This window comes from Acinonyx jubatus, chromosome C1 (genome assembly GCF_027475565.1).
Source record: "Acinonyx jubatus isolate Ajub_Pintada_27869175 chromosome C1, VMU_Ajub_asm_v1.0, whole genome shotgun sequence".
Lineage (NCBI taxonomy): Eukaryota > Metazoa > Chordata > Mammalia > Carnivora > Felidae > Acinonyx > Acinonyx jubatus.
The window spans coordinates 41,784,329-41,808,666 of record NC_069381.1 but is presented as its reverse complement, the minus strand read 5'-3'; the positions used below and the strand labels follow the sequence as shown (position 1 = coordinate 41,808,666).

Genomic DNA, 24,338 nt, shown 5'->3' with positions numbered 1-24,338 from the left:
ATAAAATAAAATAAAATAAAAAGAAGAAAAAGGAAATATATAGGGGCCTGCTTAAGATTCTCTCTCTCTTAAATAAAATAAAGTAAAATAAAATAAAATAATAAGATAAGAAGAAGAAAAAGGAAATATATAGGGACACCTGGCTAGCTCTGTTGGTAGAACATGACACTCTTGATCTCAGGGTTGTGAGTTCAAGCCCCACATTGGGTGTGGAGATTACTTTCTAAAAAAAATTTTTTTTAACATTTTTCATTTATTTTTGAGAGGCAAAGAGAGACAGAGCATGAGCAGGGTAGGAGCAGACAGAGAGGAGACACAGAAACCGAAGCAGGCTCCAGGCTCTGAAATGTCAGCACAGAGCCCAACTTGGGGTTTGAACCCACAAATTGGGAGTTCATGACCTGAGCCAAAGTCTGCTGCTTAACCGACTAAGCCACCCAGGGGGTCCATGGTGTGGAGATTACTTAAAAATCAAATCAAAAGAAAGAAAGAAAGAAAGAAAAGAAAGAAAGAAAGAAAGAAAGAAAGAAAGAAAGAAAGAAAGAAAGAAAGAAAGGAGTTCAATGCCGAAATGAACATTTGAGATAAGGCCTTACCTTATTCCCTTGTACAAATTTACCACTAAACAGTAGCTAAAACTTGAGCTACTCTCCCCTTGCTCCTGTCTTTGATTTGAGGCCAGAATGGTGAGTTGAGGGCAGATTGTAAAGGACTTTGAATGCTTGCACTTTATCCTGAGAGCAATGAGAAGCTGTTAAAAGGTTTTCTGTGGGGAGGGTATGGTCAGATTCATGTTTTATGAATCTCACTCTGGCTACAATAGAGAACAATTGAATGGGGATTGAGAATAGAAGCAAGAAGTTAAACCGGGAGACTGTGGCAATAGAGCAGAGGAGAGTGAATGGGGTCTACAATAAGGTAATGGTAGTGGGGATAGTGGAAAAGGGAAAGGTAGAAGAGCTAAGAAGGAAATATCAAGACTTGGAGAGTGATTGTGAGGTAAGTAAGAATGAAGACTCAAAGATAATGACTCCTCTGAATTTCCTCATGAATGATCTATGTATATTTAAAGTATTTGACATTTAAGGGTATACAGTATGCTATGTTATTTTGCTTTTTGTATTTATCCTCTGTTTCCTCAGCAGACTGGGGCAAGAGCTGTCTTTTTTTTGGCTCCTCCACACCACCCGGCCCCATGCCTTGTGCCAGAGCTTACTAGAAGGGTAGATTGGTAGGAGCTGGAGAGGTACTAAGTAAGATGGTCTGGAGCTAGGAGCAATAATATTCTGATGCTCTGGGAAAGGCTGCTGAGGAAAGGTGAATCCTGGGGCTGGCTGGCTAGGGCAAGCCTTTGAAGAACTAGGAAGAAGGACCTGAAGCAAGAGACGAGTTGAAAGTTAGTATAGGAAAAGTAAGCTCAAGAGAAAAGTTTTTTCTTTTCTTCTTCTTCTTTTTTTAAAGTAAGCTTTACGTCCAGTGTGGGGCTCGAATTCACGATCCTGATATCAAGAGCCTCATGGTCTACTGACTGAGCCAGCGAGGCACTCCAACAATCCCGATTCTTAATGGTGAATGGGAAGTGTTTCTAATACTAAATGGTGATTCACTAGTTTGATTTAGTTAGTTCCAATCTATCATAACACCATACAGAGCTTCCTGAAAGCTGGGCCACCAAAATCATGCTATAAATAAATAATAGCATTTTATTCATTTATTCATTAACTTATTCAAAATAATTTTTATTGAGCACCTGTTATCTTATAGGCTCTGTTCCAGGTGCTGAATTATGAAACTTATGATCTACTGGAGAGATGATGATTAAGTATTTACAAGTGTGATAAATGATACAAATGAGAAATATAGAATATTATAGTGATGTGGAGAACAAAGGCAAAGGAAAAAATTAAACTTCCTTACAACTTAAAAGTCCACTAACAAGTATTTGAGACAGGCAGAGTAACCTTCATCACGGAGCTCAGCTGCCTCCATTTTAATACTTTGCTAGAGGCAAAAGGCAACCTTAGCTTGACTTTAGCATGATCTCCAGGATCCTGTAAAAATCCCTTTGGAAACTTCCTTCGTCTCTATTCCCCCAAGATACATCCTCCAAGCATATGGCCCACTGATATACAACTGAAGGGTCTCATGACGAAGGTTTTACTAGACAGAAGTAAATGACTTTTTCCTAAAAACAGCTAGCCCCTTAAGGTCCTAGAAACCTTGATTCCAAATTCCTTAGAGACTTATGCTATCCCTAACCCTCTCCCAACTTGAAAGTATATAATTAGTCACTCCTCACAATCCCAGTGCAGCTCTTTCTGCCCACAGGTTCTGTCCCCATGCTTTAATAAAACCACCCTTTTTGCACGGTAGAGGTCTCAAGAATCCTTTCTTGACCATTGGCTCCCAGACCCCAACATTTCACATCAATAGGACTATATAATAGGAATGTCTAAACTTGTCTTTGGGTTGGTGAAGGCTTCCTTCAAATGTAGTGTTTAAGTTGAAATCTGAACATTGAGTGGGAGTTAGGCAGATGAAGAGCTAGAGAAATGAGTGGGAAGAGACAGTGGGAGTGGCATTGGTATGTGTTGGGGGGGGTGGGGGCCAGTGGCTTTAAGGAACCAAATTTTGTTCAGAGAACTGAAGGTGTGTAATGGCTAGAGCACCAAGTATGAGACATGAGACAAAGCTGGAAGACTGATGGGGGTCAGCTCATTTAAGACTTTATGGTCATGTTGGACTAATCAGAGCCTTTCCCTGGCACTGGCTTTGTTCAGGTACTAGGGATATATAGAATTGAATCAGACTTTAAAGTACCTTAATCCCAGGTCTTGAATAGTTCATCAGGTGGAATAGAGACACTTTGACAATGGCAATGCAGTATGATAAATATGATAATAGAGATATGAAGAGATTTTCATGGGAATTCACAGGAGAGGTACTTAAAAGGAGTAAAAATAATTTCATCATATTTCCTTTTAAGTTGTTTCCTATTGCTTCCAAACTCATATTAGATCAGTCAATTGTAGGCCTAAGTTTAGATTAATGTTATTTTGAGACATCCAGAAAAATGGTTTAGCCACTTAGGTAATGAACCAATTTCTACTATAGTTCTTGCTTATGACTTCTATACTACATTTCCCTTTCCTTTTCACAAACTCTCATTCTTAAAACTCTGCTGAACTCCCCTCTCTCACTTTACCCCAGGTAGAATTAGAAATCTGGTTGGTTTGTTTTTCATGTATCCCCCCTACACTTTTTCTCACTGCTAGATTTCTTTTCTTTTCTTTTTTTTTTTAATGTTTATTTAGTTTTGAGACAGAGAGCACGCAGGCACCTATGAGCTCTGCAAGCGGGGAAGGGGCAGGGGCGGGGGCACAGAAGATCCAAACTCAGGAACCGTGAGATCATGATCTGAGCCAAAGTCGGACGCTTAACTGACTGAGCCACCTAAGCATAGAGATTTTGTCTTGTTCATGTCCTATTGGTCATTCAAAAAATACTTATCAAACATCTACTATGGACATCACATAGGTGCTGCAGATTAACTAATAACCTGGATAAGACTCAGTCCTTGTTCTAACAGAGCTATAGTCAGTTGCAGAAGGCAGAAGGCAGACGAGTAAGCAGGCAAGAACAGTAAATATGACAAATGCTATGATAAGGAAAGTGTAAAGTACAATGGGGAGCCTAGAGCAAGGAGGCTATTAGGAGGAAATAATTTAAGCTAAGAACTGAAGGATAAGCATGAATTAGCCAGGCATGGGTCCAGAGCTGAGAGAGAGCACAATACATTTAAGACACTGAAAGAAATAGGCACTTGGGTGATTCAGTCGGTTAAGTGTCTGACTCTTGATTTTAGCTTAGGTCGTGATCTCACGGGTTTGTGAGTTTGAGCCCTGGGTCTGACTCTGTGCTGACACTGGGGAGCTTGCTTGGGATTCTCTCTCTCTCCCCCTCTCTCTCCCTGCCTATCCCTTTCTTGTGCACACTCTCTTTCAAAAATAAATAAACTTAAAAAAAAGAAACTGAAAGAAATGCAAATTAAATGAAAAAAGAAAATGAAAGTTTACAGAGCAGTAGAGCTAGTAGAAGCTGGGGAGGGAGAGGGTAGAGAGGGAAGAGGGGAACAATTAGAAATGGGTGTTTAACATGATGGTGTACACATAGAAAACACTATGTAAATATTTGTTGGATGAATGAGTGAGCCATTCCAAAACGTAAGAAAGTGAGATGTTTGGGGAAGCCAGGTTTGTGTGTGATTGCTTGTGCCCTTGTTCTCTGGGAAGCATTGTAGTGTGCTGGTTAAAAGCCCGGTCTCTGACACCAGCTGTTTAGATTTGAATCCTGGCTTCCACAATTAATAGCTGAGGTCACCCTGGACAAATTGCATAAGCTCTTTTGTGTCATTTACCTTATCTGTTAAGTTAGAGAAGATAATACTATTTCTTAGGATTGTTGTCAAGATTAAACGAGTTAGTACTTGTAAAACATTGGAACAGAGCCTAGAACTAAGCACTGTGTAAGTGTTTGCTATTATTCATCCATTCACCAGAACATTTCTTGAGGGCTAAGTACTGTGCTAGATGCTGTGAAAATAAGATGTGGTCTTATTTCTTTTCCATGGACGAAGACCATAAAATCTGGTGAGGAAGAGGATTCATAAATAAGTAATTACAACACAATACAATCAAATGTGGTGGTGGGGTAAGTACTGCAAAACTGAAGGAGAGGGAGTGACTCATTCTCTCCAAAGAAGCCAAGGGAGGCTTTAGAGGGTAAAATGCATTTAAGTTGGGTGACACAGAATGAACAGCTTGCCAGCAAAGAAAGGCAGTAGGATATATCGGGCCAAGGAAGCACCATGCTGCATACGTTTAGTAGGATGCAAGCCTAAAGCATGTTTAGCAAATGGCAAGGGGCACTTGGACATCTATTATGGTCTGTATTACGCATTTTCTGTAAGTTATTTCCTTTACTTTTCATAAAACTGTTGCCTGCGTGTCCACTCCACTTAATACTCATAAAGTACTTAATGTTGCAGTCACTTTGTATGTACTAACTATATAAACTTATGACAACTGTGTGAAATAGGTACCGTTATTATTCTCATTTTACAGATGAGGAAATTGAGGCAAAAAGTCAGGTTCATCATTCAAAGTCATATAGCATTGAAGTGGCAGTGCCAAAATTCAAACTCACAGTTTCACTCCAGAATTTGTGCTCTTAATCACTATTCTTGTTCTGCCCCCTCCCCACTCCTACCCACTCACTAGTTGTTGTTTTTGGGCTGCTGTAGACATAGAAACTAGAGACCCAAACTTGCTGGAACTGCATTTCAAAGTAAAAGCTGAAAGTCACATTTGGGAACAAAGTGCATAAACTCTACAGCATATGTAGCCTGCACAAGACTGAGCACAAAATACTTAAAAATAACTCCTTCCCCTCTCTCACTCCCCACTTGCCATAGCCAGCAAGGGTGGGGGTGGGGAAGAGGTGGATATTTATTGAATTACAAAGGATGTCTCAGGCCACACATGTGTCTCAGGGGGACCATTAAAAAATTTTTTTTTCATGTTTATTCTTGAGAGAGAGAGACACACACAGAATCCGAAGCAGGCTCCAGGCTCTGAGCTGTCAGCATAGACTCAAAGTGGGGCTCTAACTCATGAGCTGTGAGATCATGACCTGAGCCAAAGCCGGATGCTTTAACAACAGAGCCACCCAGGTGCCCCATTTCTTTTAATTAAAAAAATTTTTTTAAATGTTTATTTATTTTTCTGGGGGTCCATTTTAAACTTGGATCCTTTAACCAGCAAGTTACTCTTCTCTGGAAACAAAAAATTTTAAAATACTCCCTTTACTGTAGGGACGGGGTGGAAAATGCAACACTGACAAGTTATGTGACAAAAAGAGTTAGGATTATCTAGAGCTAGGCAGAGCCATATTAATTCACAAAGAGATACATTGGTTCCAGGGGACCATGAGGAATAAATAAGAAGGGAGAGGTTTGGGACATACTAGAGAAAGCAAACTTCCTCAGAAATATGATTGATTAAGACTGTACTTGAAGTGAACCCTGAGCAAATGTAACCATGAAGATTTATTTTTTTAAGTTTATTTATTTTTTGTGTGAGAGAGAGAGAGCTAGTGAGCATGAGCGGGGGATGGGCAGAGAGAGTGGAGGACAGAGGATCTGAAGCATGTTCCATGCTGACAGCAAAGAGCCTGACGTGGAGCTTGAATTCAGGAAACATGAAATCATGACCTGGGCCGAAATCAAAAGTCAGACGCTTAATCTGCTGAGCCACCCAGGCACCCTGCGACCATGAAGATTTAGATTAAAGTTTCCAGACAGAAGAGAATCAGCAGAACTTGGGCAGTGTAAGTAGGAAAGTTCCCAAATTGGACCTGAGGAATTCAGTTAGTTAATAGGTTTCCCTCATTTTTTAATCTTTTTTATTTTTTTATTTTTATTACTTTTTTTTTTTTTAAGGAGGAGGAACTGAAAGCCTAAACCAGAACCTATTAAACCACCTTTGAAGATCTTCATACATATTTATGTGTAAGTCAATGGGTAGTGAACTGTGTACTCTCATTTCAGAGTATGGGTTCAGTTTTTCTCAGTGAACCCTTATATGACCTTCATAAGGTCTCCAGTTAGAGGGGTGCCTGGGTGGCTCAGCTGGTTAAGTGTCCAACTCTTCATTTTGGCTCAGGTCATGATCTCATGGTTCATGAGTTTGAGCCCGAGTCGAGCTCTGGGCTGACAGCGCAGAGCCTACTTGGGATTCTCTCTCTCTCTCTCTCTCTCTCTCTCTCTCTCTCTTTCTCTCTGCCCTTCCCCCACTCATGCCCCCCACTCAAAATAAATAAACTTAGAAAAAAGTCTCCAGTTAGAGAATCCCTCTATGTATGACCTATAGATAGCAATATGCATGGCTAGATCCTACCGTGTGCAGTCAAAATTCTGATTCCCAGAGGGGACAAAAAGAGGAGAAAACCTCGTTTTTAGTATGAGTGCAATATATCAAACACAAACTTCCTGACAACTCTGAGGATGCTCAGAGTTCTTGCCTGTGAAATTGCTTGAAAGCTAGATTCTGGATAGGTGAATTTATAGCAACGTATGTCCCAGATTTTTGAGGACAGCCCAGATTTCAAATATCCTATCCTGTTGTAACTATAAGTATGCTTATAAATGTGTGCTCTTGTGTATCCCAATTTGGATAGAGGGGAAAATATAGGTGTGATACAAGTGATACTTTCTTGGCCTTTATGATAAGGATAAATACCAGAAGGAAGTTATGCTGGAGATTAGAGGGATAACAGTGCTCAGAGTATTCCTAAAGAGTATTCCTTGGTAACAAGGTGTAAAAAAGCCATCTTTGGTGTGAAAGACGCTGGGAGGTACTCTTGCAAAATTAAGTATGTTTTTGTGCCATTTGGAGATAATAGAAAAGTCCAAGGTTGGGAACAAAATAGGGAAAGGCTGCTTCTAGTGAAGGTCAGCTGTGTCCCCATTGAAGAGGAAAAGGCTGAAAATTTGAGAAAACCAGGATGGAGAGATCTTGAAAGAAAGTTATACAAACGCTCAGAGGAGAAAGAAGGAGGGAGGGAGGGAAAGAGAGAGAGAGAGAGAGAGAGAGAGAATAGCATTAAAAGAGAAACTTACAGAAAATCTTGAAAGACAGACTCAGGCAGGTGGGAGGAAAGGCAGAAAGGCTAGGAAGAACCAGAGCGGAAGAGTGAGGTTGGAGTAGGGGGTGGGGGAGCTAGAGCAAGCAAGCAGGCAAGGGCAAGAGAGACAAATGGGAAACCTGAAGTTTCTCTCAAGGTTGTGAAAGTCTGGGGGAGAGTTGGGAGAGATCTAAGGCTGGGAAAAGATTTTGGAACTGGACCAAGGGCTGTGCAAACAAGAAAACTCAAAGCTGCATTTGCTGTCTGCTAGAACTGGTGATCCCTCGAGGGATCCCCTAGAGAGCCTAGCCCCCCTCAAAGCTGTAAAGTGATCTTGGGTGATACTCTCTGGGGAATTGTGGAAACCCAGACAGATGTTTTGTTGATGTCATCTAACCTTCAGGAAACCTCTCTCTAAAACATTGCTGGCTTGCAAGACGGGGGTACTTAGTAGTTTAAAAGTGTGTTTCTCAGGTTCTTGGGAAACATCAAAGTGAGTGAAGTGTGGAAGTCCCTGCTTCTCCTTAAATCTGGGACTTCTATGCTACCAGACAGTATTTATTTTTTGAAGGAAAATACTTTTGTAGATTACTATAGCCTTTGCTCAGAGATTCTGAAAAGACTGGGGTTTTTTTGGCAAGGGGAGGTGGGTGGGAGAGAGAGAAAGCACGTGTGCTCCCGAACACGAGTAGGGGATGGGTAGAGACAGAAAGGGAGGGAATCCCAAGCAGGGATGCCCTGATGTGGGGCTCAAACTCAAGAACTGTGGGATCATTACTTGAGCCAAAATCAAGAGTTGGATGCTTAACTGACTGAGGTACCCAGTCACCGCTAGCACCTCTCTTATGTAATATTTTGGAGCTGCTAAAATTATATTTACAAAGAATTCTTAGTGATGTGGAGAAATACTTAAGATAAAACATCAAGTAGATATGCCTGGGTGGCTCACGTCGGTTAAGCATTTGGCTCTTGATTTTGGCTCAGGTCATGATCTTTCAGTTCTTGAAAGCCTGATCTGGCTCTGTGCTGACAGTGCTGGGCCTGCTTGGGATTCTCTCCCTCCCTCTCTTTCTGCCCCTCACCTGCTTATGGTCTCTGTGTCTCTCTCTCAAAATAAATAAACTTAAAAAAAAAGTCAGTATTTTAAAAAATGCTAAAGGCAGCACATAGGTCTTCACCTTAGGTAGTGATCTCAGGGTTCGTGGGTTTGAGCCCCATGTTGGGCTCTGGTCTGACAGCTCAGAGCCTGTAGCCTGTTTTGGATTCTGTGTCTCCCTCTCTCTCTGCCTCTTCCCTGCTTGTGCTCTGTCTCTTTCTCTCTCAAAAATAAACATTTTTAAAAATATTTTATTTATTTACTTATGTTTTATATTTATATCTAAGTCAGTTAGCATATAGTGCAATAATGATTTCAGGAGCAGATTCCAGTGATTCATCCCATATGTATAACACCTGGTGCTCTTCCCAACAAGTATCTTCCTTAATTCCCCTTACCTATTTAGCCCATCCCCACCCCCACCCCCAACCACTCCAGCAACCCTCAGTTTGTTCTCTGTATTTAAGAGTCTCTTATGTTTTGTCCCCTTTCCTGTTTTTATATTATTTTTGCTTCCCTTCCGTTATGTTCATCTGTTTTGTATCTTAAATTCCACATATGAGTGAAGTCATATATTTGTCTGTCTCTGACTGACTCATTTCGTTTAGCATAATACCCTCTAGTTCCATCCATTTAGTTGTAAATGGCAAGATTTCATTCTATTTGATTGCCAACTAATACTCCGTTGTGTATATATACCACATCTTCATTATCCATTCATTTGTCGATGGACATTTGGGATCTTTCCATACTTTGGCTATTGTTGATAATGCTGCTATAAACATTGGGGGGTGCATGTGCCACTTCGAATTAGTATTTTTGTATCCTTTGGATAAATACCTAGTAGTGCAATTGCTGAGCCATAGGGTAGTTCTATTTTTAATTTTTCGCGGAACCTCCACACTATTTTCCAGAGTGGCTGCACCAGTTTGCGTTCCCACCAGCAATGCAAAAGAGATCCTCTTTCTCTGCCTCCTCCCCAACAACTGTTGCTTGAGTTATTAATTTTAGCCATTCTGACTGGTGTGAGGTGGTATTTCATTGTGGTTTTGATTTGTATTTCCCTGATGATGAGTGATGTTGAGCATCTTTTCATGTGTCTGTTAGCCATCTGGATGTCTTCTTTGGAAAAGTGTCTGTTCCTGTCTTTTGCCCATTTGTTCACTGGATTATTTGTTTTTTGGGTGTTGAGTTTGATAGGTTCTTTATAGATTTTGGATACTAACCCTTTATCTACTAAGTCATTTGCAAATATCTTCTCCCATTCTGTTGGTTGCCTTTTAGTTTAGCTGATTGTTTCCTTCGCTGTGCAGAAGCTTTTTATCTTGATGAGGTCCCAATAGTTCATTTTTGCTTTTGTTTCCCTTGCCTCTGGAGACTTGTATGGTAAGAAGTTGCTGTGGCTGAGGTCAAAGAGGTTTTTGCCTGCTTTCTCCTCGAGGATTTTGATGGGTTCCTGTCTCACATTTAGGTCTTTCATCCATTTTGAGTTTATTTTTGTGTATGGTGTAAGAAAGTGGTCCAGGTTCATTTTTCTGCATGCTGCTGTCAAGTTTTCCTAGCACCGTTTGCTGAAGAGACTTTCTTTATTCCATTGGATATTCTTTCCTGCTTTGTCAAAGATTAGTTAGCCATATGTTTGTGGGTCCATTTCTGGGTTCTCTATTCTGTTCCATTTATCTAAGTGTCTGTTTTTGTGCCAGTACCATACTGTCTTGATGATTACAGCTTTGTAATACATCTTGAAGTCCAGGATTGTGATGCCTCCAGCTTTGGTTTTCTTTTTCAGGATTGCTTTGGCTATTCAGGGTCTTTTCTGGTTCCACACAACTTTTAGGATTGTTTGTTCTGGCTCTGTGAAGAATGCTGGTGTTATTTTGATAAGGATTGCATTGAATATGTAGATTGCTTTGGGTAGTATCAACATTTTAACAATATTTGTTCTTCTAATCCATAAGCATGGAATATTTTTCCTTTTTTGTGTGTGTCTTCTTCAATTTGTTTCATAAGCTTTCTATAGTTTTCAGTGTGTAAATTTTTCACCTCTTTGGTTAGGTTTATTCCTAGGTATTTTATGGTTTTTGGTGCAATTGTAAATGGGATTGATTCCTTGATTTCTCTTTCTGTTGCTTCGTTGTTGGTGTATAGAATGCAACCGATTTCTGTGCGACTTTGCTGAATTCATGGATCAGTTCTAGCAGTTTTTTGGTGGAATCTTTTGGGTTTTCCATATAGAGTAGTATGTCATCTGCGAAAAGTGACAGGTTGACTTCCTCCTTGCCGATTTGGATGCCTTTTATTCCTTTGTGTTGTCTGATTGCTGAGACTAGGACTTCCATCCAGTACTATGTTGAACAACAGTGGTGAGAATGGACATCCCTATCATTTTTCTGACCTTAGGGGAAAAACTCTCAGTTTTTCCCCATTGAAGAAAAAAAAAACATTAAAAAAACTTTTTTAATAAAATTCTAAAGGAAATAAAAAAATTATTAAAAGGAATGCAATAAAACTTTTATTTTTATTTATGTATTTATTTATTTTTTTAACTATTAAAAAATTTTTATTAGTACTTTTACCAAAGTGGAGATGCAGTTTGTTTACACCAGCAGCCATAGGGGCAAGGGGAATAGACAGTTAGTTAGCAATCTGTATAGGATCAACTACTTATGCAAAAATAATAATCTCCAAAACAAAGGACAGTGGAGAGTTTCACAACACTTCCCCAATGGTTCCAGGATGTGATTATGCCAGGCAATGGCCCCTGGATATGCGGTGGTGGGAACTAATGTATGGAAGAAAAAGTCACAAACTACAAAAATTTGTAAAGAACCCCCTTTCCCCCCCCATGCACGTGTGCGCGCACACACACACACATTCAGATACATAATAGAATCACAGGGTGATCACTATACTTAACTGAGGAAGGAAGGATAGGAATTCTGCTACTAGAGGGAAGATGGGTAGGGAAAGGGCAAGTTCCTAACCACTGTAAACTATATGGTGGGGAACATTCACTCCCCAGAGAAGAAAGGAGTTAGTTTGTCCCCCTCAGGGAACCTGTTCTACCTAGCCCACCTCTTACCCATCCAGGACAGGCCTAGGACTATTGCCCTAGTAATGGGAGGGCAAAAGCCAAAAACAATAAATAAGAAGGAGTTAATATGAACGAATGATTTTTCAAAATTATTTCTACTTCTTCCTCCTCTAACCAAGAGACCAGAAAGGAATCAGTAATATCACAATCAGAGCTCCCTCTCTGAAGGAGAGTGGACCATGACCTTACTTTCAGCTTGTTTCCCAGACATTGTTTGGAAGTAGGCCAAATTTACTTGGACTCTCCTTTTCCTCTGTATCTCCTTAGAAGGATATGTCTATAAAGTCAAGGGCAGAACACCCAAAATTATTTTAGCTCTTGCCAAGGTTTACCTTTCTAAGAAGTGATCACAATTCTTGGATTGACAGACCAGTCTGTAATTACACCTCAACCCTGACCTGGACAATTTTAGGGGGAGAATACACTAATAGACAGTCTTGAGGCCTATTACTATGGTTCCCTTAAAGTCTATATGTAACACTAATTAGTCCATATAGTCCAAACAGTTCCTTCTCAGGTAAGGAAGGATGCATGCCCAGGGGTTAGAGAAAATAGATTAGTACCCACTCCATCCCTGTGTGTGTCATTCAGCCTTTCCTGGTCTTCTACTTAGGTCCTAAGAGACAGTATCCAAATGGAGGTGGGAAGATGTAATTCCTTATGAAGTAAGACACAGCGGGAAGGCATCTAGCAAGGCAGTCCTATAGGAACAATGCTTATGCATGATACTGCCTTTCATACACAAAAAATTATGTTCTCTCCCCATCTTTATTTTTTAAAGAATTTTTAAAAATGTTTATTTATTTATTTTGACAGAGAGAGAGCACACAAGTGAGGGAGAGGGGCACAAGTGAGGTGGGGGGAGCACAAGCGGGGTGGGGGTAGAGGGGGAGAGAGAGAGAGAAAGAGAGAGAGGAGAGAGAGAATCCCAAGCAAGATCCATGCTGCCAGTGCAGAGCCTGAGTCAGGGCCTGATCCCACGGACTGTGAGACCACTACTGGAGCCAAAAGTTGAAGGAAGGAATCAAGGGTTAGAGGTTGAACCTACTGGGCCACTCAGGCACCCTGGTTGTCTCCCCATCTTGATCCCAACAGAGGAATCTACCAGCAAGATTCTTCTCTGGATCTCCTAAAAGAACAAGGGTGGGGGCGGGGAACAAGAAAAAGAAAAACTTAAAAGAAGCTAAGGAAAGGGAAACTGGGCAGGCTTCAGAAGCAGGAGCATCAAGAGAGATGAATTGAAATTGGTCAGTATGAAAGCAGGGTGGCAGGCAGTACCTGGGTCATGAGCTACACCAGATGGGCAGTGGAGCAGGGGACATGGGGCCAAGCCAGACAGACGAGGCTGGGCCCCTTACTGGGGCACAGAATGAGGTTTAAGAAAACATTTCAAATAAGGCAGCACTGTTCCCGCTCACTTTGGGGCTCTCACACCTCTACACTTCATAAACCCTCGATCAGGAAGTAAAGTGGAAGGTAGTTTTGATATGTGGCTCATATTTCCCCTCCTTGCCTATCCCATTACCTGACTTCTGACAACAAAAGGACAGCTCTTGTCGAGAATGTTCAAAAGGGACTGAATAGAAAGGGGCTGTCCCTCATGAGGGACAACAGATGGTGGCAGTCTGTATGTTCACCATAACAGAGCTTCGACTGCCCAACCCAAGGAACAGGGACATTCAGTAGGATACTGCCATCAGATGAGAGACCCAGCCTTGGTCCTTGGCTCCTAGTACTAACCTATTAACATTGAGGGCAGTTGGAAGAGGTCCCTTCTGGGCTCAGCTTTCAAACCACAGTCTCTACAGCCATTATGCTCTTCTATAATTCAGGCCTGCCCCTGGCAAAGAAGGCAGGTAGTGACCTGGCATAATGACCAAATCAGACACATGGACTGGCTAGGTAACTAACAACCCAGAGTAGGAAAATGACTGCCCCACCAAACTGTTGTTCACAGCATAATATATCCAGATATGATCTTGCAGTTTAAGAGATGGTACATAGTTGTAGAAGCCCCTGCTACCTCTTTAGGGGATCATAACTGAATCCTCAACCTGCCTAGATAACCAAGTTGTCCATTTGCCAAGCCTATGCTACCAGGTGGGGTGCAAGACAAAGGGCTCTGTTCAGCAAATTTGCCCTTGTCCCCAAGTCTGTTCAAGTCACTATAAATGCTAGATATTTTGGAAACTGGTAGCATTGTCCTTTTCTTCTTGTTGGAGCCAAGATCACAGAGCTTTGCTTATCAGATTCAGTTGTAATTCTTTTTCTTGGTTTCCCAAATTGGAACTGTTAATATTCAGATCTCTCACCTGACTTGCATTTGTCTTGAGGAAGTCCGAATCAGGCTCAGAGATCAGAGGAGCAGTCCCACTGAGGCCCAATGATAAAGGCCTGACCATCAGCCACGTTCATCTATCAGTTATCCAGAAAGCTCTGACATCAGATAGATAGAAAGCCTGAGGAACCAAAGGATTTATACACTGGGCACATAGATGCTCACCTGTGCATGGGAGACAATAGATCTTGTGCACTTCCTTGTGTGGAGATTACCTGCATGGTATGGTGTCGGGATGCACAGCTCCCCCTGCCCAGGGTTTCAAAGCTGATTCCAGGTAATATAAAAGGATCAAAATTCCTAAATTGTCCACTTGGGTTTTTTTTTTTCTTTTTTAGGTTTACTTATTTTGAGTGACAGAGAGAGAGAGAGAGAGAGAGAGAGAGAGAGAGAGAGAGAGTAGGGGAGGAGCAGACAGAAAGAGAGGGAGAGAGAATCCCAAGCAGGCTCTGCACTGTCAATAGGGGCCTATGTGGGGACCCATGCGGGGCTCGACCTTATGAACCGTGAGATCATGATCTCAGTCTGCTGTTTAACTGACTAAGCCACCCAGGTACCCCTCCACTTTGGGTTTTTAAAGGCTGGAATCTTCAATGGGAAATTGGGATTTTTGTCCGATTTTTTTTTTTTTTCTTTTTCTACTTAGATACCTAACTTCTCCAAACCACAGGACCAGTCTATGTTATTGTCCTGGTCACCCTCTGACTCTCTCATGGCGCAGCTACTAGAATTCTCTGGGTGAGCGTTGCAGCTGCTGATCGGGCCCATTCCCAGATTCTCCAGGAAGGGAGCAAAGCTGGAGGCAGCACGCTCCTTTATCTTCTACTGGCTGAGTGCCAAAATCCTTCATGCTGCCAGTTTCTTCAAACTCTGGGTAGAAGTAGTCACACTTGACTGCCCGGTGGACCTCAAAGCAGAGGCCCAAACAAGAATCCTCTATTAGGTCTACATATATCTCCTGAGCAATGGCCTCTAGCTTGTTGGTATCTCGGTTAGACAAAGAACTGTCCTTCATTTTAATTTCTAAACAACTGTGGAGAAGGTGCTCATATTACAGCAGCACCGGCAGGCAACAGCGTGTAGGGCTCCTCTGGCTACACTATGCCTAGAGGCTGTCAGGGCCGAGTCCTCAGGTGGCAGGGGCCCAGGCAGAGCAGCAGAGGCAGCAGCCAGCAGGACTGCTCCTGAACCTCAAGTCCTTTAGCTTCTTCTGGTGTCCCCTGGGTCTGGGACTTTGAGCTGGGGCTGGCCCAGGATTCAACACCAGACAGTCTCCGTGCAGCCACAGCCCGACCCCCCTAAAACTTTTTTTTTTAAATATTATTTTTGATTTTCATTTTATTAAAAATAAAGCAGCCTTTGAAAACACAAGTAGTCATGAAGACAATATAACAACGTGAGAAATGCTTATGATTTAAGGCTATGTGCAAAGGGGCCAAAATAATTAAGATTACAACTATTTAGGCCAACATTGTAAGCAACGATAGAGTGGTGCCCAGAAAAAGGACTTTCCTATAGATACTGCTTTCTTGCAAAGGCTAGCTCTTGAACTTCTCATCCTTTGCACTCTTGCCCCTTACTTCCTCTTCAGCCTTTTGCTGAACAGAGCCCTTTGTCTTGCACCCCACCTGGTGGCATAGGCTTGGCAAATGGACAAAGTGGAGCTCAAACTCACCACCCCATGATCAAGAGTTGCGTGCTCCACCAACTGAGCCAGCCAGATGCCCCTACTTCCTCTTTTTAGACATGTATTTCTGACTTGGTTTTCATTTAGATTCTGCCTTGCTCCAGCCAAAATATACTCAGAGACTACTTTTGGCAATGCCTCTCCATATCTGACCTAGCCCCTGGTACTCTCCTATCAGCATAAGCCAGCTGCCTTATCTTGAAGAGCTAACTGTTTAAAAAAAAAAAAAAGACATAGGAAATTCAGTATATCAAAATGCTAATAATACTGTGGTGGATTTATTGGTAGTTTATGCCACTTTTCTTTAGGTTTGAAATTTTACAATGTGGTTATGATAGATCTATAACAAAATATTTGAAGTTTGAATTAAAGTCACTCTCTGTGCTTTCACAGGTAATTTTTGAATTCTCTTCCTTTTCATGATTTTCATGATTCTCTTCCTTTCGATGTCATAAAATTGATATCCCTTTAGACAAGAAGATACAGGGTCTGAGATCCTATCTGGGTCAAAGAAACATCTTTTTCTCTCTAAATTTTCTCTCCATCTTTCTCTGCATCTTTTCTCTCCAGATTATCTACAGCCAAAATAGAGATATGAGCATATATTTCTCTTACCTCAAAACCCGAGCACCTACAGGTTCAAGTCCAAATTCTTTAATATGGCTCTCAAGTTCCTTCATAATCTACTGTTATTCTACCTCTCCAACTTGATGTCCCAGTAATCTGCTAACCTTTTTTTTCCTTCCTTACCCTATGTTACATCAGACTACTTGCCATTCCTTAAACACGTATTTACTTTTTTTCACATTTTATTGATGTATACCATTCATATAATAAGGAGCACCAAACTTAAGTGTACAACTCGATGGTTGTTCATGTATGTATACACACGATCAAAATCTAGAACGTTTCTAAATTCTACATGGCTCCCCTATACCCCCCTTAGTCCATATCTACACTATTTTGACTTCCATCAACAAAGGTTTGTCTGTTCTTTAACTTAAAAAAATGGAAATACACCATATGTATTCTCTTTCTCTTTTTAAAAAAAACTTTTTTTTTAACATTTTATTTACTTTTGAGACAGGGAGAGACAGAGCATGAACAGGGGAGGGTCAGAGAGAGGGAGACACAGAATCTGAAACAGGCTCCAGGCTCTGAGTTGTCAGCACAGAGCCCGACGCGGGCTCACAGACCGAGAGATCATGACCTGAACCGAAGTCGGCCACTTAACTGACTGAGCCACCCAGGCGCCCCATCTTTCTCTCTTTTTTTAAAGTAAGCTCTATGCCCAACATGGGGCTTGAACTCACGACCCTGAGATTGAGAGTCACATGCTCTACCAACTGAGCCAGCCAGGCACCCCTATGTATTCCTTAAAACACAAAGTACATTTTTATGTTTCCTTTGCCTGACAATAGGAATGCTAAGTATCTGTCATGTGCTGGACTCTCCCATTCTGCATCATGGCAGATATTACTAATTCATCTTTCTTTCTTATTATGCTTCAGTTGAGTTTTAGGTTCTTTTCCTAAACTGTGTACCAGCAGCCGCTACTCATTGTTGAGAGTTTGCACTGGAGAAACTTCCCTGGACAAGTTCACATGAAAGCCCTCATCTACCATGTGCAACATATCTGGTAAGTCATTTAAGATTTATTGATCCTATCACTGTAATATCTTTCCAATCTGTCCCTTTTATCCATTCTCACTTCTCTGCTTATTGCAAACTTTCATAATCTCTCACCTGATTTTCTACAACAACCCCTCACTGTTTTCCTTAACTTCAATTTTGGCCCCTCTATTCTTTTCTACACACTGCTGATGAATCTTTTTTTAAATATGCAAATATGATATACTACGTCATTCTCCTGGTTAAAACCTTTAAGGGACTATCTTTCAGGTTAAGCCCAAGTGGTTAGCATGGTATTGCAGGTCTTGTGATCTGGTCCTGCCCATCTCTCCAGTGTCATCTCCTGTCACACTGCCCTCCAGTGTGCCAGCAGCTTGCAGTTTTCTGCAACATGCCCTGCCCTCTTTCTCCTCTAATCTTTCCTTTTAAAGTTTTATTTATGTTGAGAGAGAGATAGAGAGCAAGCAGGAGGGGGGCAGAGAGAGAGAGGGAGACAGAACCCCAAGCAGGCTCCATGCTGTCAGCGCAGGGCCTGATGTGGGGCTCGAACCCATGAACTGTGAGATCATGACCTGAGCCGAAGTCAAGAGTTGGATGCTCAAATCAACTGACTGAGCCACCCAGGCGCCTCTCTCCTCTAATCTTGCTTTTCTTCTCTAAATGGCTAAGTCTCCTTCACTCTATAAGGACATTTCAAGGATATTTATTATACAAACCTTTATTGGTCATTCTTTCCCTAACAAATGATTTTTCTCTCCCAGGCAAAACTAATTATCCCTTGTTTGTATCCTCATAATACTTTATACATATCCTTATTACGACAATTATCATGTTGTATTATTATCTATTTACATTTCTAAGAGTTCTTTGAGGGAAGAGAGCTTTGCAGCTCCAGAACTCATCAGAGTGAATGATATCTGTTTTTACATTTATTTGTTTGTTTGTTTGTTTACTTATTTAGTAGGCTTCACACCTAGCACAGAGCCCAATGTGTGGCTTGAATTCATGACCCTGAGATCAAGACCTGAGCTGAGATCAAAAGCTCAATGCTTAACTGACTGAGCCACCCAGGCACCCCGTTTTTTACAATTAAAAAAAATTGTGCTAAAATACACATAACATGAAGGTCACCATCTTTATCATTTTCAAGTGTACAGTACAGTAGTACTAATTATAGTTTTATGGTCATGCAGCTATCACCATCATCTATCTCTAGAACTCTTTTCATCTTGCAAAACTGAAACTCCATACTTACTAAACAACTCCTCATTCTCCTCTCCACCTAACCTCTGGCAACCACCATTCTACTGTCTGTGAAGTTGGCTACTTTAAGTACCCCTTATAACTGGGATCACACAGTATTTGTTTTTTTTTTTTTTTGTGGCTGGCTTATTTTATTTAGCACAATGTCTTCAAGGTTTATTCATGTTGTAGCATGTATCAATATTTCCTTCCTTTTGAAGGCCAAATAATATTCCACTGTATGTATATACCACAATTTGCTTATCCATTCATCTGTCAATGGACACTTGGATTGCTTTTGCTTGTTAGTTATTGTGAATAATGCTGCTATGAATATGAGTGTATAAATCTCTGCTTTCAATTCCTTTGAGTATTTGCACAGAAGTGGAATTGCTGGATCATATGGTAATTCTATGTTTAATTTTTTGAGGAACCACTATACTGTTTTCCACTGTGGCTGCACCATTTTACTTTCCCATCAACAATGCTCATGGGGTTCCAATTTCTCCATACCCACACCAATACTTATTGTTTTCTATGTTTTTTCTTTTAATGTTTATTTTATTTTTGAGAGAGAGAGCATGTGTGCACCAGTGGGGAAGGGGCAGAGAAAGAGGAAGATGGAGAATACGAAGCAGGCTCCACGCTATCTGTGCAAAGCCTGACGCGGGGCTCGAACCCATGAGCCATGAGATCATGACCTGAGCCAAAGTCCGATGCTCAACCAGCTGAGGCACCCAGATGTCCCTGTTTTTGTTTTTGGTAGTAGACATCCTAATGAATGTGAGGTGACATCTCATTGTACTTTTGATTTGCACTTCCCTAATGATTGGTGATGTTGAGCATCTTTTCATGTGCTCATTGGCCATTTGCAGATCTTCTTTGGGGTGTTGTGTATTCAAGTCCTTTGCCTGTTTTTTGAATATGTTTTTTTGTTGTTGTTGTTGACTTCTAGTTCTCTACATATTCTGGATATTAATCCTTTATCAGAGATAGGATTTGCAAACATTTGCTCCCATTCTCTCGGTTGCCTTTTTACTCTGATGATACTGTCTTTTGATGCACAAAAATTTAATTTTTATAAAGTCCAGTTTGTCTTTATTTTCTTTGGTTGTCTGTGCCTTTGGTGTCATATCCAAAAAATTACTGCCATGGGTGCCTCACCATATAGGTGAGGGTTTATTTCTGGATAGAGTGCATGGCATTTCATAAGATACAAAGATGAATCAGATTGTCCTAACACACTATATTGGTCATAAGGAGGTTGTTAGAATGGAGTTGGATCTCAAATTTGTTTTAGAGAAAACAAAAGAGAAATGATTTTAGAAGGAGGTAAAACAGCTGACTTAAAAGGAGTTCATGTCAGAATTGTAGACCTCAAACCCCTTTCCTGCCTAGTTCATCTAGTTCACATCCTTGTTTTTATATATGAAGAAAAAGAGGGCTTATGTTTCTCTTGAGATCAGAAGTACCAAAACAAAACAAAACAAAACAAAACAAAACAAAACAAAACAAAACAAAACCCAACAAGACATTATAGAAGAAAGATTTCAACTTAGTGAAGGAAGAATTTCTAACATCTGGAATAGCTAGATTAAAGAATGAACTCTATAACTACAAATATTCAAACGGAAGTTGGATGATCACCTGTAAGTTTTGCTGTAGAAGGTAGGTCTGATCATTTCTCTTCCTTGCTTGTGAATATTCCAGGACTGCCCATTAACTTCAGGATAAGGGCCTGCTTTTTGAAATGGCATACATAACCCTTAAGATGTGGTCCCAAGCTACCTACATAGCATCATTTCCTGCCAGGTATCTGTGTTCTTGATATATCTAACTGTATTGTGAGATCTGTCATTTTTAATTCTCAGATCTTACTCAAATTAAAAAAAAAATAAAACAACCATCTTAATAAAACAGACTGTTTCTAATGCTTCAAGGAAGTAAGCTAAAGGGTGTGGCTATAGCTTAGAAGTCCACACATAGAATCCTAGGAACAAACTAAATGGAATCAATGGGTAGCAGGTACACACATGTGCTACTGTGAGTATAAGGGCACATGAAATCCAAACTGGGGCAGATGAGAACAAATTTAATTTTAAAAAGAAAGGGAATTAATTTTTGGTGAATGTTTACTATATAATAGACATGTATGCTTGTTTATTTATGTATTTATGTATTTATTTATAAATGTCTATTTATTTAAGGAGTGTGCATACAGAGAAGAGAGGGACAGAGAGAGAGAGAGAGAGAGAGAGAGAGAGAGAGAATCCCAAGCAGGTTCAGCTCAGGGCCTGACAGAGGGCTTGATCCCATGAACTGTGAGATTATGACCTGAGCCGAAATCAAGAGTTGGATGCTTAACTAACTGAGCCACCCAGGTGCCCCTATGATTTTTTTTTTTTAAGTCTGCTCTGTGCCCAACATGGGGCTTAAACTCACGACCCCGAGATCAAGAGTTGCATGCTCTTCTAACTGAGCCAGCCAGGCCCCCATGCCATAGTATTCTTTTTTTTGTTTTTAATTTCTTTTTAATGTTTATTAATTTTTGAGAGAGAGAGAGAGAGAGACAGAGACAGAGACAGAGACAGAGCACGAGCAGGGGAGGGGTAGAGAGAGAGGGAGACACAGAATCCAAAGCAGGCTCCAGGGTCCCAGCTGCCAGCACAGAGCCCCACTAGGGGCTCAAACTCACGAACTGTGAGATCATGACCTGAGCCACAGTCGGACGCTTAACTGAGGGAGCCACCCAGGTGCCCACCATAAGTATTCTTTAAAACATGTAGTCCAGAGGCGCTTGGGTGGCTCCCTTGGTTAAGCACCGACTCTTGATTTCAGCTCCATGATTGATTTCAAACCCATGATCTCTGGGTTTGGTTCGTGAGTTCGAGTCCTACATCAGGCTCTGTGCTGGCAGTGGGAAGCCTGCGTGGGATTCTTTCCCTCTCTCTCTGCCCTTCCCCTGCTCTCTCTCTTTCAAATAAGTAAATAAACTTAAAAAAACCAAACAAACCACATAGTACATTTTTAGGTTTCCTCTGCCTGACAATAGGAATGCTAAATATCTGTCATGTGCTGGACTCTCCCATTCTGCATCATGGCAGATATTATTAATTCATCATTCTTTCTTATTATGCCTCGATTGAGTTTTAGGTTCTTTTCCTAAACTGTGCACCAGCAGCCGCTACTCATTGTTGAGAGTTGGCACTGGAGAAACTTCCCTGGACAAGAATGGCCTTGTTCACATGAAAGCCTTCATCTCTAACATGCACAACACATTTGATAAGTCATTTAAGTCTTGTTGATCCTATCACTCGATTTTAATAAGAAAGGGAATTAACATTTGGTGAATGTTTACTATATAATAGACATTTATTATTATTTTTTAAGTAAGCTCTGTGCCCAATGTAGGGGTTGAACTCATGACCCTGAAATCAAGAGTCGCATGCTCTACCAACTAAGCCAGCCAGGCACCCATATAATAGACATTTAAACATATTTTAGATTATTTAATTTTAAGAATGCAAAAAGACAAAGGAATAGATCCTTTACACTGTCTTTCAGGTGGAAACATACTGTAGGATCTTTGGTATTGTGTATTTGTAAGCATTACAAAAGTTTTAAACTTTGAACATATCTTTTGCTTTATAGGCTTTTCTATCACCTAGGAAGAGAATATAATATGAATATTGATCCACTGGGCATTTATATTTCTCATTATATATGATGAAATAAGACTTCTGCTATCAGTAATTTTCACCTGAGTTTAGATGAAATTGTTCCCAGAACTTCTGGACTGGAAGGCTAAATTTAGAGACTTAACCACAATTATGAATGTCTTCCTTGCAAGTACCAGATGTAAGTCCTCAGTGTATTTAAAAAATTTTTTTTATTTATTATTTTTGAGAGAGAGAGAGAGAGAGAAAGCGCATGAGTGGGGAAGGGGCAGAGAGAGACGGGGGATAGAAGATCTGAAGTGGGCTCTGTGTTGACAGCAGAGAGCCCAGTGTGGGGTTCCAACTCATGAACTGTGATATCATGACCTGAGCTGAAGCCAGATGCTTAAGTGACTGAGCCACCCAGGTGCCCTCCTCAGTGACTCCTATTTTTGTAGAGCAGTCATTTACCATCTTATTTCTCAATGAGCTGTGATTCAATGGAAAGAACACAGGACTGGTCTAGTCCTGCCTGTGACTTCCTGTATGATCCTGGTTTCTAATTAAACCTCTTATGTACTAAGTTTTCTGATTATTCAGGTAGAAATAATATTTGTTCTACATAAACTTTCTGACTATATACAATTTTATACATATACTTTCTGACTATATACAATTTTAGTTGCCCAAAAGTATATGTAGTGTTCTACATATACTTTCTGACTATATACAATTTTAGTTGCCCAAAATTTTAACTCAGCAAGTATGTATTATAAGGAATACAAATATAAGTATTTGTATTCAAGTTTATATTCTATTGGGGTGAGACTTATAAAAGTTAACATGTAAGGATCTAGAGAAAGGATGGATTACATTTAGTGGAGGCAGGGGATGTGATCAGGTATATTTAATAAAGGAGATAGGAGTTGAGCTGGGTCTGGAGGAATAGGAAAGGTGATAGAGTCATCTGGAAGGGATAAGAACAGAGAGGTACTGGGATTCTCAATCTGCCCCCAGCTTTTATTTTCATACTCATTATCTTCTGCACACTTCAGACTAAATGATGTTCTCTGAATCAAGCATGTGTCTGGCACATAGCAGGCAAGCCTCCAAGGCCCAGCTTCTACCTCTTCCCTTCCAGCCTCACCCAGGTGAAATTTACAGTGCTTTCCTCTATATTAGCCCAGGCCCTTGTTCATATGACCCCTTGCTTTTATTATAGCTTAATAGAACCACCTTCCTTGCTTAATGGTGAACTTTTTGGAGATGGGAATCTGGTACTGAACTCAATGCTTTGCTCTTAGTAAGTAATCAGGAAATTTTATTCAACTGAACTTGTTCCAAGGACATTGTATCACTCACTAAAGTGAAGGACATGTTGGTATTATCTTCATGTCTCTATAGGCTTCAACTTTTGTGTCCTGCTGTTTTTCTTACATCATCCCTGTGAAGTAGAGTCTTTTTTGCCTTTAAAAACTTAGAGATGAGGAAACTCAGAGGGTGCCATTTGTCCAGTGATCCAGCTAGGTTCTGAAGCCAAGCAGGGCTCTTTTGACTTGAAATCCACTACTCTCTGCACTGTATTGGGGCCATGTGGCATCAGACAAGTAGGGGTAAATGCACTTATTCTCAAAGCTCTGGTTTTTCCTTTGTAAATGAGAGCAATAGTACTGACCACATGGGATTGTTATGAGGGTTAAACGGGGTGAAATACGTGAAGTCCCTAGCTCAAGCCTTAGCACTTACTGGGCAATGCTTGGTCCCTTCTCACAAGCTTCAAATTCTTATGTACATGAACAGATAAATAAGTATCCAGTTCTGAGGTGTAGTGAGAAGTAGATGGACTACACATAGGTTCTATCCTCTGAGACACATTATAAGAAATTTCATAAGGCAATATTTTGTAAACA

At 40.7% G+C, this 24,338-nt stretch overlaps 1 protein-coding gene, 1 long non-coding RNA gene and 1 other non-coding gene across 3 annotated transcripts in view; all 3 read right to left on the bottom strand.

Annotated features, from left to right (window-relative positions):
* The window catches only part of LOC128313865 (uncharacterized), a 38,658-nt gene extending 17,797 nt beyond the window's left edge, over positions 1-20,861 (bottom strand). The window contains exon 1 of the long non-coding RNA XR_008294880.1: positions 20,420-20,861. This is a non-coding gene — a long non-coding RNA (uncharacterized LOC128313865). The remainder of the gene's footprint in view (positions 1-20,419) is intronic.
* Positions 14,665-15,261, bottom strand: LOC106987883 (ataxin-7-like protein 3B). Its single transcript, XM_015086228.3, has one exon. It carries the CDS (start codon positions 15,224-15,226, stop codon positions 14,936-14,938), a length of 291 nt encoding a protein of 96 aa, XP_014941714.1. The 5' UTR covers positions 15,227-15,261; the 3' UTR covers positions 14,665-14,935.
* TRNAE-CUC (transfer RNA glutamic acid (anticodon CUC)) lies at positions 17,187-17,259 on the bottom strand. Its single transcript has one exon. It is a non-coding gene; the product is annotated as a tRNA-Glu (tRNA).
* Positions 20,862-24,338: the final 3,477 nt, after the last annotated feature.

What these genes read in the sequence shown, in the direction of transcription:
- LOC106987883 (XM_015086228.3), bottom strand. Translation starts at nt 15,226, where the DNA reads ATGAAGGACAGTTCTTTGTCTAACCGAGATACCAACAAGCTAGAGGCC.